A 16,130-nucleotide genomic window follows, 5' to 3' on the forward strand; every position below is an offset into this window, starting at 1 on the left:
AATTATATAAACTTATAAAAATCATTTAAAAAACCATAAAAATTTGAACTAGACTGGTTAGCCTAAATTGGCAAGGGTATCGATCTGGGGAAAGCCATTAGACCGGTTGACTAGGGAATCGAGCAGTTGAACTATTTTTTTTAAATGTTTTTGTCAAACCAAAATTTCATTATTCAACTATTAGCATATGTTAAAATGAAATACTCTAACCAAAGTTTTCAGAACCGGATCGGAAGTCGAACCGATCAAGCTACCGATTTGTCAATTCGAATGATCCGTCCAATTCAATTAAATAAAACATTAAAAAACCAAAAAATATTTTTTAAGAATAAAAAGATCGGTTCAATCTTCTGGTTCCCAGGTCAATCAGTCTAATTTCTTTCTCTGAATCGATACTATTGTCGATTTTGGTTTAATCGATCAAACTGACTAATCTAGTCTAATTCAAGTTTTTATGATTTTTTTATAAGTTTATATCAATTTTATAAAATTTTAATATGTTTTTATAAAATATGTTTTATTAATTTTATAAAAGTTATTAGAATTTTTATAATATTATAATAGTTTTTATAAGTGTATTTAAATTTTCATATTTTTTTATAATTTTTATGAGATAGAAGTTATTACATGTGATAATCTAATTGGTCTATCAAGATGTTGTAACAATGAATGTGATTAATGAGGAAAGCGGCTACTAGAAATACCTAATTTGGTATTTTAAATGTTAATTATTATTTTAATTAGGTTGACTTGCATAATCTATGCTCCAAAAAGTTAATTATATTTTCAAACAGCAAAGTTTGGTTACCATTGTGAGATGCCAATCCATGATTATTTGCATCGCTGTAGTTAATTTACAAACTCAGAAATAATTTCTGAGAAAAAAAAATAAAACTGGGAACCAAATTATTGTCAAGAGGCAAGCAATGAGTTGCAGAAATTCTGCTATTGAGCCATAATCACTTGGCGAGCTTCAAATTTAATCCCTTCTTTCATCTTTCTAATAAAATCTTCACATTTCTTGTTTAGCTCTTCATCACTCATCCACCCAAGTTCTTCATCTTCATCCTCCTCCATTGATCTGTCTTCTTCACCTTCATTTTCTACAACCAAGGGCACATCTGCTTCTTCTCTTTGATCAAATTCTGCAACAACGTTGGGTTTTAAATTGGACCCTTTTGGCTCTGATGCTTCAACCTCTAATTTACTGATCTTCACAGCCTTTTCAGCTTTAACATCAGTCTCTACACAACTACTACCGATCAAACCCGAGCTGGTGGCAATGAAAATAAGCAGCCCATTGCAGAGCAGAAACATGTAATTCTTGCCTACACCGGAACTAAAGAGTTGTAAACCATATGCCAAAGCTTGGAAGTTACACATAAAAGGGTAGGATAATATAACAGAAAGAAGTGAAAATGGGAGCAAAATCTTGGTGAGTAGCTTCACCAAATGAGAGGTGGTGATCAATTGAATTCTCTGTTTTTTGTTTGGAATCTCCATGCTTGTTATCTTCTCTGTTGGGCTATGAAAAAGGGATTTGAAGAGAAAGAGAGAGGAAGCTTTTGGAGATTAGGTAGGTACTTGACATAAGCTAAAAGGAGAGACCAGAGCTTTATATAAGAAGAGTTGGGTACCTACTTCCTGGAAACTACCCCTTCTTCTCATGGGAATGATGTATGGGTTAGAGAGCCGATTTGGCAACCACTTCTGTCGTCTTTATACTATTCAATTTCAATCAAGTCTACCACTTTGCTTTTTGAATCTACTCTCCTTCACTTTTAAAACTACTTTGAAAATGTTATTTTTAAGAAAAGTGTTTTCCAAAAGAAAATGTGATTTATTAAAAGTGTTTTGGATTGTTGTAAAAATTAAAATAATTTAATTTAAAAATATATTTAATATATTAGATATTGGTAATATAATAATAATTACTATTAAATCTATGCATCTATGATTCTTTAAAATATTTCATGGTAATTTAAGTATTATCAAAATAGTATATCATAACATTTTTAAGTTAAATTTAATTCTTTAAACTACATGCAATGACATCTATAATGATAAATGGGCATGATTGAATACTTTTTATCAAATATAAGTCTACCTCTCGAAAATTAGGTAAATGATATTGTTCTCCTTTATATGATCCAATGAAACCTTTCAATTGGGTATATGTAGAACTAACAAAATAATATTTTCCTATATGTCATAAGATAATAACCGGTTAATTAAAGAACTTATATTTTCTATTAATAACTAAATGTAATAAATAAATTACCATTTGATGGATGTGGAAACTTTGGCCTTAGATCTCGAATTGGCATCAAATAAGATTTTAGTGTCATGCAATGATCCCTCCCATCCAGCCACTACAAATGTCAAGCACATATTGAAATCACATACAACCATAATATTCTGAGTTTGGACACTTTTTCTTTCGATGTAGAATTGTTGAAATATGTGTATCAAGCACAATTGGAATTAAATTTCTTTTCGTAAGTTGTTTATACAATGTGAAGCAAACAATGTTAAATTTGTTCTTTTATTTATCTATTATTTATTTGATTTTTTTTTTGTGAATTATAATAACAGGTCAAAACCTGAACAACAAATGCGACTAGCTCAACTTGAACTCAAGCCACACCTAAGACGATAAACACCCTTAACCATCAGACCATCACATGGGTTCATAAAAATATATAATTTTAAATTTATAAAGATATATTGTTTAATAACAAAAATGTACAAAAATCACGCTGACATTAAAAGCAAGTATATAATTTTCACCTCCTACAAGACTTAAAAATTTTCGTGCATAGAAATCCTTAACAACCAATCTTACCTCGTATGATCATATATAGAAACGATTCACTAAGATAAACACTTTGCTTTGAGTGTGGGGTGACAGTACTCTGTTTTGCCAACCCCAAATATGCATGTGAAAATAATGGCAAAAACTAAGAACCATTGCCCATGCTCCTCTTAACATATATTTATTTGTTTTCGTCACTGTTCCAGAAACTTTTTTGTGCATTCGCCTCCAATGGTGTGTGAGAGAGAGAGAGATGGTGCAGCAGCAACAGTTGATGTCAATGTGTTGTATGTATTATTCTGTCTTTGAAATTAAGTGAATTTCCCACACTATGCTCTGTCTTGTTTGTTTAAAAATATAACCTCGTAGGGTGGATGGGACATATGTTCTACAGCAATTGTTTAATCCTGCTTCTATTTAGTCATAACATGCTAAATGCTGTAATAAAAATTGTTAAGACCCTACTATTGTCTAAAGTATTCGTATACAATACGTATTTAAACATATATATAAAAATATGATCTTTTAAATATTAAAAAAAAAAGAACCATTTGATTTCTCGGCATCCATGTTAGGTAACCATAGAGGACCAAATCTAATTGTGGGGTCTTAAGATGGAGCAGGTCAAGCACGGCAAACGTCCTGTCCGCCACTCACCTTTGCTCTTAATTTAACATCTTTGTAACTGTTGGGGTTCTAGGGTACCCCAAGTGAATGGAATGGCAGTGCTGGTTCCATTTTGTTCATTTGTTTCTTTAATTCCATATATATGTTGTTGTAATGATTGTGTGTGCATGTGCAAAGGACAAAAGGCTTGCCTTTTTTCTTTTTTCTTGACAAATTGATGCACTACAAGCCTTCCCAATGGGACACTTTGAATCAACTAGTGTATGCAAGTTAACTGGTCTTTTTAAAATCAGATTATAGTTTATTGTTCTACTTTCCCGTTTAAAGGTTTAGAATGGAAGGAATTCAAACTTTGAACTTTCTTTGTACAACATAGATAGTAGATTCATAAGGGTGGACTTGGAAGTGATTGCTGACAAAAGTCTGCTCACTGTTTTTAACTGTTCACATTGACCTCCTTTGGGGATGACTTCAAGTCAACCCAGCTATTGCTTGGTCGCTTCCTTTGATTTAAAGAAACCGACGCGGCAACAACCCTGCACATGCATAGGGCAGTGGCCAACACATTCATAAAATCGTGTAGGGAACATAATTAAAGAAAGATCAAACAATGCTTATCTTTTATTCAATCTTTATTTGGATTTGGGCCATAATTGGATATCCATTCATATTTAAGACAAATATGTTTAAGGATATTTTTATTTTTTAAATTTTTAGGATTAAGACCAAATTAACATAATATGTAAATATTGAGGAAGAAATTTGTTAAACTTTTTAGAATTAGTACCGAATTGATAGATTGTGTGAAATGTTAATGACTAAAATTATTATACCAATGAAAATAATGCCATGTGCACAAAAACTTAGGTGACTTTATGAGGAGTTTACCCTAATTTTTAAGCTCTCTCAATCCTTGGACGATACATTTTTGCCGTATTTGTTGATATGAAAAATTGAATATTTTTAAAGATAGAAATTTTGTTCTCTTTAAAATGTTTAGATAATATATATCATAATAAAACTATAAAAATTCTAAAATTAAATATTTATATTATATTATTTTTATCTTCTTAATTATATTATTTGTAGAAGTTATAAAATTTGTAATAAATTTTTAAAAATAAATATAATATATTTTAATTAATACATACAAACAAACTTAAGTATTACACGGAATAAAAAAGTTTATATTTTATATTTATGTTCAAATATATAATAAACATAACTAATTGAAAAATCAAAATATTAAAGAAATGGAATGAATTAAGATATCCTCCCGACCTCTTATTTGCCGGAAATTAAACTTTTAATTACTTGGTAAGAGAGAAAATAAAATTCTTATCAAGTTTAATACAGATTCGAGCCATATTATTCCATCCATTATCAATGCATTATTGTTTGATTTACATAGACCAAAATTTTAAAGAAAACTCAGAAATCAAATTTCTGAGGGGAAAAATGAAAGAAAGAAAGAAGAACAGGGAACCAAATTATTGTCAAAGTTAGGGGCTTTCAAAAGACAAGCAAAAGAGAGAAAAAAAGGTTGCAGATTTGATGCCTAGAGTCCTTTTTGTGTCAATTTGTAATCAGTAGGCGAGCTTCAAAGTCACTCTCTTTTCTCATCTTTCTAATGAAATCTTCACATTTCTTGTTTAACTCTTCGTTACTCATCCACCCAAGTTCATCTTCATCCTCCTCGTCTGATCTGCCTTCTTCGCCTTCAACTTCTAGTTCTACAACCAAGGCCACCTCCTCTTCTTTTTGATCATATTCTGTAACAACTTTCTCTTTTGGCTCTGATGATTCCACCTCTAATTCTGTTTGACTACCTCCCTCACTGATCTTCACAGCCTTTTCAGCTTTAACACCAGTCTCTACACAACTACTACCGATCAAACCCGAGCTGGTGGCAATGAAAACAAGCAACCCATTGCAAAGCAGAAACATGTAATTCTTGCCTACACTGAAACTAAAGAGTTGTAAACCATATGCCAAAGCTTGGAAGTTGCACATAAAAGGGTAGGATAATATAACAGAAAGAAGTGAAAATGGGAGCAAAATCTTGGTGAGCAGCTTCACCAAATGAGAGGTGGTGATCAATTGAATTCTCTGTTTTTTGTTTGGAATCTCCATACTTGTTATGTTCTCTGTTGGGCTATGAAAAAGGGATTTGAAGAGAACAGAGAGGAAGCTTTTGGAGAGGAGATTCATGACATTCGGTAAAGGGAGATGAGGCAAAGGCTTTATATAAGAAGAGTAGGGGACCAAATTCCTGGAAACTACCCCTTCTTCTCGACGAAATAATGTATGGGGTAGAGGACAGGTTAGGCAACTAAAATTTTCAGCTATTTTGTTGATGTTTCAATCAGTCTATGATTACAATTAAGAAAAAACCTATCGTTTTGTGTATTACTTTGAAACTACTTTCAAGCAACTTTTTTAATATTGATATTGATAGCTATAATTAGATTTTAAATTTTGTTGACATTTCTATCCTTGGAAAATCTAATTATCCCAAATTTATGCTTTCAATTTAATGTATTAAATACATGCATATACGAAATGCATTCAATTTCCAAAAAAATTATAGAAACAACTATTTATTAATTAACGATAAACTTAGTTATATTCAAATAAATATTTGGCATCTTTATTTAAATAATTGTAAACCAATAATCCATCAAATGTAAACTCTTGGTCTTAATAGTGTTCGCAAAAGCTGAGTTTCTAATATTATATTTTGAGTTTCATTATGCGCATTTATATCTACCTAGATTTTTGGTCTAAATTTTATTATAGTTTAAGTCTTATTATGTGTTGGCTTGTCCAAATTTATTCTTAGTTTAGGTCTTTCCATTTAGAGATGTTCATGAGCTAGGCCCAACTAAAAATTTAAGCCTGTTTGTTAGGTTTGGGTCTAGCTCGGCCCACAAAATGGGCCTAAATTTTGCCAAAGCCCAACTCAGCCCATATTAATTTTTTTATATTTTTTAAATATATAATACATCAAAATAACTATTTCTAAACAAATTGAAAATAAAGTTTAAAAAATATGTATACTTAAATAACACTAAGATAGATACAACTTAACAAGCAAATGTCTCTAAAATAATAATAAAATAAATTTTATACAATATCCAAACAATAATAACAAAATAGTAGCAACATAATAGTAAAATGGTAGCAAAATAGAGAGAAAATACAAGAAAGTAACATTAAAAAAAGCAAATTTTTTTTTCATTTAGTGAATTCGAGCCGGGCCAAAAATACCTTACTTGAGGCTCGGCCCGTTTTTTAAACAGGTCTTATTTTTTTGTCCAAGTCCATTTTTTGGGTCTATAATTTTTATTCAAACCCTTTCATATTTTGAACGGTCTTTCCAGCCAGGCCAAGTGACCCAACCCATTAACAGGTCTATCTCCATTCCTTTGTGCATGAAATAATTTGATTCCAAATTGTGATTATATATAGGTGTATTGATGGTGATTTCTAATTATACCTTTAAAAGATACATTAATTATTTCATTTATATGTACATATAGTTTCTTAAATGAAAAAATTGATATATTGAGTTGTATACAAGTTATGATGAGAGATGATTGAATATCAGAAAGAGTAGTTTTTTGGTTCATTTAATTGCCAATTTTTTTAGTTGAAATGGCATTATGGAAGGTAGGTCTTTAAATTTGGCCCTCATGGACTAACCCTTTGCTTTAGCAAATTATTTATATTGTGCACATGAGTGAAGTCAGAAATTTTTTTTAAAGGGCCGAAATTAAATTATAATTTTTACGATAGTAAAAATACAATTTTACTGTTTTAATAATCTATATCTTTATAATTTTTAAATGATAAAATCAAATTTTTATCATTTTTAGAGGGGTTAAAGTGTAATTTTACATTTATTAATGTAAAATTTTAAAATCTCAAAGAGCCTAAATGAAAAATTTTCCATTTCACTGATTGTGCCTTCATATTACACAGATTATTCAATTTTAAATAATCCCAAATCATTGCTTATATCTAATTATATGACATTTAAAATAAATTACTCTTAGTTAACTCATTAAAATAATATGATTAATATGATGGTTTAAATATAATTAATATCCAAATAATATCATGTTGAATAATATTTATACAATTAACACAAAAATAAAATAAAATAAAACAGAACATGCATATTTGGTAAGATTAAAAATGTAATCCAAATATTATGTATATTAAATTTGAAGACTAAAAGTGTCATATTTGTATAAATAGTGAAGTATACATATTGGAATAAATTGAAGAGCTAATGTAAACATGATATAATATATAGTTGGCGTACCATAAAATATGCACTTCCAATATTATTGTGAGACTAAGTGAGTGAATAAAAAAATGAAATTGAAGGCCTTAGGGAGATAAATTAATTCTGAAAATAAAAGTGTAAGGACTAAATTTCAAAATTTTAAGAATATAAGGACTTATCTCATATTTTAACCTAAATTAAATTTCTTTGTTTAGTGTATGTTTTTTTAATAACGTACAATGTTTGTTAGTCTAGGATCCGGTTGCCTTTTCTTCTGTTCTTTTCTTTTTAATCTTTTACGTTTACTTTTAAAAAAGAAAAGTCTGGTCAATGAAAACGTGTTCTTGGTCACTAAAAATTTTATGTCTTTATTTAAAACTGGCGCTATAATTTGAAAAAAGAAAAAAGTCTAACATGATTTTTTATTTAGACTTAACTCAAATTAAATAAATTATTATTATATTAAAATATTAATAACAAATTAGTTATTCTGTTAAAATTTTATCAATTTCTATTATTAAGTATTACGTGGTGATAGAGCATCTAAATAGTAATACGCGATATGCTACGTTACTTATGCTAATATGATAATATTTTAAAATAAATAATATTCTAAAAATAAATAATATTTTTATAATTATTTAAAAGATTGGTCCGGACAAAGGTAATCCAAGATCAAATGAACTTAAACAATCATAATTAAAAATTTATTTAATTTTAGTATTTTTAATTTTAAATATTTGTTGATGTGCAAAATGCCATGTCAAAATGAGGTACATATAGCATGTTATGTGTAGTTGTCTAATTGCAACATCAACCATATCATCACTTGGCAGTGAAAATAGATGAAACTTTCATCAAAATGATCAATTTATTATTTGATCTAATGTATATAGACTAAATTATCTATTTTTTAATAAAGAAAACAATATGTAATCCGATTATTAATAGAATCTCACTTGATTATCCAATCAAATTTTTGTTCCATGTGTTTATATTTTGTACCAAAATTACCAAATCCGCCCTCGTAACTTCATCCACTCGGGTTTTATATATATAATTATAGATTAGAAGGTCCAAAGGCTTACATGTCACCTTTTAATTTTTGAGATTATACATATTGGTAAACTTTTAATCCCTTAATTACGCTCAAATTTATATTTTAATCTTTATACTTTATGATTTAAGTCGTTTCTCATTACGCATCTCAAATTCTTTTTCTTTTCTTTTTGCAATTATAATATAACGGTAAAATTTTAGTTTTGATCCTTTTATTCTGTTCACATTTGAGATTTAATATTTATATTTTAATTTAATTCTTTATTTTACAATAAAATTAGTTAATTCAAATAGTCAATATCTTTAACTATTCTAAGTAATTTTTTACAAGGATTTTTTAGGAAACATATTATTTTAATTTTTTATATTTTGACATAATAAGTTAGAATAAGTGTGTCCCTTTAAAAAATTCACATCAACGATCAAATTTATTGACGGTGCTAATTATTTGGAGGAACTAATAACAACTCTTTTTTTTATTTTTTGAATCATTATAAGATAATGGTAAAATTGTAGTTTCGAACTCTCTACCATACTTATATTTGAGATTTTATATTTATATTTTAATTTGACATAATTTGGTCCTCTACTTTATAATGGCATTAGTAACTCCAAATATTCAACATTCTTAATTATTTATATTAAAATGATTATGTGAGCTAATCTTAAAACAACTTTTTAACACATGCTGAACACACACACATATATATAAGCATGAAGTTGAAATGGATATTTTAAGAAAGAATTTGGCATCAACATTTTGACCATAATAATTAAGGGTATCAACTATTTCAAATTTCAATATCATGTAGAGGAACTGAATTATATCATATTAAAGTATTGATACTAAACCTTAAATTTAAACATAACAAAGAGATCATAACTAGAATTTTATCTAAAACAATCTATGCCTAATACAATCATTTATAATTTGGTTTAATAAAAATTGTTTTTAAATCAAATTAAATTAATTGATATAATTGATTATAAGTTTACCAAAATGAATTGAGATAAATTAATATTTACTAATAGTAATAAATATGATATATGTGTTTGTGCTATAAATGATAAAAAAATGTTTCAAAGAAATTTATTGAAGTTGAAACCATTATTTTTTATTAAAATTTATAGAAAAATTTATAAAAGATTATTATTTTTCTTTTATCAAGCCCATCATGCAATGAATGAAGTAAATTTTAGACTTGGAGAGCAAAGCCCAACCCATCCAACAAAAACAATAGGCAGCATGTTAATATATACATTTCAAAAATAGAACAATGAAACTTCACATATAATATAAACAATAAATAAATCACTGGAAAGTAATCTATAAATATATTGTTTGTCAAATAATTTAAAAAAAAACGAGATAATGAGAGTATCTACAACACTAAACTAATTCAAGAACAAATTAGAGATGCATTAAATTTGTTGAAATTTACATTCTAACCTTACCATCATCAAATCAACCTGACGATGAACATTGATCTACCAAGAAAAAACTGACAAAAGCTCTAAGAGACCATTCGTATCAATGATGCACAAAAGGCTAAGTCTTAGATGGTTTATCATTCTCCTCTTCTCGAAGCTTTCACTACCACTATGATCTATCATGATAAAGCCCTTTGAGAATGGTTCTTAATAGATCTATAGCAACACCATTATATTGGCAAATCTCACATATACACTAGCATATAACTAAAAAATTAAAAAGTAAATATAAAATCACCTTTGCTTTCAAAGAATACAAAGTGGACAAAACAAAAACCACGAAAAATATGGACAAAATAAAATCATGAAATTGTGGATAAAACCATAAAAATGTGGATTAAAATTAAAAATAAAATAAAACTACAAAAAAATGTTGGAGAAACCATAATCAACAATCAGCCCAAAGACTTACGCTACTGCTGCCAAAACAAAGATTTTAATTTGAAAAACTTGAATGACTAAATTTTTCTATGAAAAGAAAATTATGTTTTTTTTATTAATAACTTATAGGGTAAATTACTAAAATAATCACTTTTATTTGCCTCGGGTTATATTTTGAGTCACTTATATTTGAAATGTTACGTTTTAGCCACTTACATTATCATGTTATAATATTTTAATCATTGAGCCTTTAATTGTCATTAACGATATAACGGATAGTTCATGTGGCACGTTATATCATCATTTCAAACAAAAATTTTAGGTTAAATTATATAATTGGTCGCTATATTTTTTTCATTTTGAGCAATTTAATTTTTTCTTTTATGTTCTTTTAAACTTTTTTTATTTTCTATTATCTTTTGCTTCTCCTCTGTTTTTCCCTTTTTATTTTTTTAACGTAGTTTTCTATGTTATACATTTCTTCAAAGTCCATAAATCAATTTATATATTGAATCATTCACATCCCACCTACAACATCTAATTTTAACTACACATAATTCAATTTACAAACAATATAAAACAAACAAACCCTAATTGGGATTTATGACACTATGATGCAAATTATGGAAAATTAACAAATGATGCATAATGCTTTCTTTTTTTTTTCTTTTTTTTTTTTTTTTCTTTGCGGGCCAATGAAACCAAAGATTAATCTATTCGTCCAAAATTTTATTTGTAGCCATTTTAGGTTAGCTTATAACGTTTATGAAGTCAAAATATAAAAGGAGAAAGTTAGTTGAATAAAATTGATTGTTGTTGAAATCGAGTGAAAAAAAATTGAGTTAATTAAATTTACAAGTTCTATTCAATTTAAAAAAAATTGAATTGAGTTAAGTGAAATGAAATTGAGTAGAGTCGAATTGAGTGAAATTGTTCAAATTAAATTTAAAAAAATTAAACATGTCAAATAAAAATGTTGTTACAATATAACTAATTCTATATTATAGCTCATAAATTTGAAACCATATATATTTGGTTTTTTCAAAACAAAATAATAATAATAATAAATAAGATACTTGAGTATGATAAATTTGAATCATTAATTAGGGCCCAAAATTATTATTTTAGAAAATTTTAAAATTTAACTTTTATATAATTTTTTAAAATATAAATTTTGAAATTTTATAAATATTTTAAAATTTAAAATTTATTTTGAAATTTTGAAAATTATTTTGAATTATTTTGTAATTTTTGTTGAAAGAGAGACCAATTTGCTTATTTTCAAAGTTGATAGGGGCCAAAAGGGTATTTATATCAATCTATTATTTGAATTATTCAAATTATTTGAGTTATTTGAATTGTGAAATTTAACTCGACTCGAACTCGAAACTCAAATTGAGTTATTCAAGTTGACTAGAATAATTTGAATAACTTGATTCAATTAACTTGAAATTTGAATTTTTTCGATTTTTCAAATCGAATTGAATTGTATTCACCTCTATGTGTTACTTAACCATGAAAAAAATTGAAGAGTTTAAGATGAATTTTACTATGTCCCTAGTAGAAATTAATCACTTCATAACCAGTTAAGATTATTCACTTTTAATCCGATTTCATCTCATTTAAATTACAATTATGATGTAATTTACCTATTTATCTTGAATTTCATTGGTTGGAACATTTCAAAGTGATTTTTATTGGTTTTGAGTAATAAAAGATGTTTACTTAGGAAATAAATTACATTATTATTTAAGAGGTATTTTTAATTTAAATTACTGATAGTTTCAGCCTATAAATAGGTCATGTCGCCACTTTCATCATTCGTTCAATAAAATGTTTTTTTTCTTTGTGAAATTTTTTCTTTATTTGTGAGATGCAAAAAGTGTTTTAAGGATTTCAAAGTATCTAGTTGATACCTAAATATTTTAATTCAGAGTCTTTTCTTTTCTTTTTTTTATTTCTTTTTTGAGTTAATACGCAGTTTACATCCTAAACTTATCTCAAAGTATCTAGTTGGCACCTAAACATTTTTTTGGACCTACTTGGAACTTAAACTTGTATTCCATCACACAGGTTGGTACATTCACAACAACACGGTCAATTTGTGTTGACGTGGCACATGATAGCCTCTCAGCATGCCACATGATAAACATAAATAAAATAGAATCTTTAAAAATATTTTAATTAATAAAAAAAGTATAATTTTTTTCTCATCAAAACCAACTTAAACAAAAGGTTGTCCTAATACATCTATATAAACCTATTTGTACATATTCATTTTAAATGTGGTTTTTTAGTAAGTTTATATTTTTTAATTTTCTTTTATAAAATATTAGCTTATTATTATTTTGAAATTAAAAATATATAAAAGTTTAAAATTTTAAATTATATAAATTAATAAAAAGATAGTTGTCTAAATTCAAATACTTCTAAACAATAATTTGTTTAGATGGATTCTAAAGGTGCTTTTAGTGATTTCATATATTTAAATATTTTATAAATTTATAAATTGTTAGTTATTTTATGTATTTATATATATTTAATTTTTATAATCATATATATTTTATATTATAATTTTTCTATGTTTTCAAAATACTATAATTTTTTATATATTCCTAATTGGATATACTTTATAAATTTATATTTTATAGATTTTTCAAATAATAATAACAACCTAGAAAATTGATATTTTATAAAAATAAAATAAAAATCTATAAACTTATTAAAAAACACTTATGGAATGAACTTGGAAAAATAGGTGGTGTCCATATTCAAATGTATCTGGACAACAAGGTGTCCAAGTTCATTCTTGATGTTAAAAAATATATTTTTTAAAATTAATTAATAGATATTAATATTTTTATTTATTTATGTTTGCCATGTGCCATGTTGAGAGGTTGCCACATGTCACTATCAAATTGGCTATCAATGCCATGTTAGCACAAACTAAGGGTGTTAATGCAAAGGTACCAACCTCTACGATGTAATACAAGTTCAGGTGCCAACTAGATTTTAAAAAAAAGAGAGTAAATACCAATTAGATACTTTTAAACACGTTCAAAGAGTAAACTACATATTAATCTTTTTTTTTCTTTATAAAACTTTATTTCATAATTCAATTTTAAATTTCTTTGTTTATTTCACTTAGATATTGGGATTCCACATCACACATTTGAAGAATCTGCCTAAAGTCACAAAATTTTGTGAACCTTTATGTGTTTCATCAGAGATTAAGCTTTGAATTGCTTTCTGCCTTTTAGATATGATTCTTCTCAAGAATCTCAAGTGTCTCCATGTTCACTTACATTAATTATCAGATTTCATTATCATATTCTATCAAGTTTTAGATATGAATAAGATTTTCATATATGACTACACTACACCAAAACAGGTTTTTAGCGGCGTTTATAGCGGTATTTAAACAAAAAACGCCACAAAAAATATTGCATTAGCGACGAACAAAAAAAAACGCCACAAAAAGTCATCAATAGCGGCGTTTTACAACAAGCGCCGCAAAAGAGTTAAGCGAACGATGCCGTTTCTTTTTTTAGATTCAGAGATATTAGTGGCGCTTCTAAAAAAACGCCGCAGTAGACAGGCATTAGCGGCGCTTTGTGAAAGTGCCGCAAAGGAGTTAAGTTAAACGATGCCGTTTTCTTGTTGAGCTTTTCAACATTTGTGGCGCTTTCTTTAGAAACGCCGCAATAGTCAAGAATTACCGGCGTTTTATCATAAACACCGTAAAAACTGTTAAGAAAACGGTGTCGTTTGAGGTTTAGGTTTTAGGGACGTTAGTGGTGCTTACTGAAAAACGCCGTAACAGTCAAGAATTAGCAGCGCTTTATCATAAGCGTCACGAAATTGTTAAGAAAATGTTGCCGTTTTTCGTTTATCTTTTCAAGACGATAGTGGCGATTATCGAAAAATACTGCAATAGCCAAGATTTAGCGGCGCTTTGTCTGTTAAGAAAACGTAGTCGTTTTTAATTTAGGTTTTAGAGACGTTAGTGACGCTTTCTTAGAAACGCCGCAAAATAGAGGAATTAGCGGCGATTCCTCTAAAGCGCCGCAAAGGAGTTAAGCCAAATGGCGTCGTTTTCTTGTTGAGCTTTTGCGACGTTGGTGGCACTTTTATAGAAACGCCGCAAAACTGTTAATAGTTAGCGGTGCTTATCTAAAAGCGCCGCAAAACTGTTAAGCAAAAGATGTCGTTTTTTATTTAGCATTTAGGGCTTTTAGTGGCGCTTGTCTAAAAACGCCACAAATTGTTAAGAGAATGATGTCTTTTTTATATAGCTTTTAGAGACGTTAGTGGCGCTTATTAGAAACCGCCGCAATAGTCAAGCATTAGCGGCGATTTCTCAGAAAGCGCCACAAAAGAGTTAAGTCGAACGACACCGTTTTCTTGTTGAGCTTCTCGAAATTAGTGGCACTTTTCTAGAAACGCCAGAATAGTCAACCAGTAGCGGCGCTTTTGGTGAAAACGCCGCAAAAAGTTTTAGTCTTTTGTTGTTGAGCTTTAAAGGCATTATCAGTTTAGGGATTATGAATTTAGGGGTTATGTTTATTGTTTATTTTTTAATGGATGGGGTTTACACTTTATAGTTTATATATATATGCTATGAATCAGGGTTTACGATTTATAGTTTATATATGTTCTATAATTTAGGGTTTAAGGGATATGGGTTAAGGGTTTATGGATTATGGTTTAAGGGTTGGGGTTAAGGGTTGAGGTTAGGGGTTTAGGGGTTTATAGTTAATGTTTTATGATTTAATATGTTTAAGGAATATGGGTTAAGGGTTACGAGTTACGAGTTAAGGGTTTATGATTTATAGGTTTTAGATTTAGGGGTTTATAGTTTTTATATATATGTTCTATGATTTAAGGTTTAAGGGATATGGGTTAGGGGTTTATGGATTATGGTTTAAGGGTTGGTGTTTAGGGTTTAAGGGTTAAGGGTTAAGGGTTAAGGGTTGGGGTTAAGGGTTTAGGGGTTAATAGTTAATGTTTTATGATTCAATATGTCTAGGGGATATGGGTTAAGGGTTTAGACATTATGGTTAATTTGTGGTTTATGGTTTAAAGGTTAGGGCTTAGGGTTTAGGCGTATTAGGGGTTACGGGTTATGAGTTAGGGGTTTATGATTTATAGGTTTTGGATTTAGAGTTTAGTGAATAAGGCCTCGTAGTTTAGGGCTTAGGGTTTAGGTTTTAGGATTTTATGGGTTATTGTCTAGGGTTTGTGGGTATACGGTTTAATTTTTATGGTATGTGATCTAGGGTCGTAGGTCTACTGTATATGGTTTTTAGGATATAAGGGTTATAATGGTTTATAGGATTTAGATAATGAAATTTTAAGTATTAAATTTTAATAGAATTATTTAAATTTTAAATTTTCTAATAATAGAATTATTTAAATTTTAAGATATCGAAATTAAATTAATTTTTAATAACACATAAAATG

At 28.1% G+C, this 16,130-nt stretch overlaps 2 protein-coding genes across 2 annotated transcripts; both read right to left on the reverse strand.

The window, feature by feature from the left end:
* Positions 1-945: 945 nt before the first annotated feature.
* On the reverse strand, positions 946-1,503 carry LOC105802975 (uncharacterized). The gene has a single exon (XM_012634899.2). The coding sequence runs from the start codon at positions 1,501-1,503 to the stop codon at positions 946-948; it is 558 nt and encodes a 185-aa protein (XP_012490353.1).
* Positions 1,504-4,777: 3,274 nt separating this feature from the next.
* On the reverse strand, positions 4,778-5,670 carry LOC105764597 (uncharacterized). The gene has a single exon (XM_012583234.2). The coding sequence runs from the start codon at positions 5,651-5,653 to the stop codon at positions 5,018-5,020; it is 636 nt and encodes a 211-aa protein (XP_012438688.2). The 5' UTR covers positions 5,654-5,670; the 3' UTR covers positions 4,778-5,017.
* Positions 5,671-16,130: the final 10,460 nt, after the last annotated feature.

The sequence above is a fragment of the Gossypium raimondii genome, chromosome 7, assembly GCF_025698545.1.
Source record: "Gossypium raimondii isolate GPD5lz chromosome 7, ASM2569854v1, whole genome shotgun sequence".
In the NCBI taxonomy this organism is placed as follows: Eukaryota; Viridiplantae; Streptophyta; class Magnoliopsida; order Malvales; family Malvaceae; genus Gossypium; species Gossypium raimondii.

Coding starts and splice junctions, on each gene's coding strand:
- LOC105802975 (XM_012634899.2), bottom strand. CDS start 1,503: ATGGAGATTCCAAACAAAAAACAGAGAATTCAATTGATCACCACCTCT.
- LOC105764597 (XM_012583234.2), bottom strand. CDS start 5,653: ATGAATCTCCTCTCCAAAAGCTTCCTCTCTGTTCTCTTCAAATCCCTT.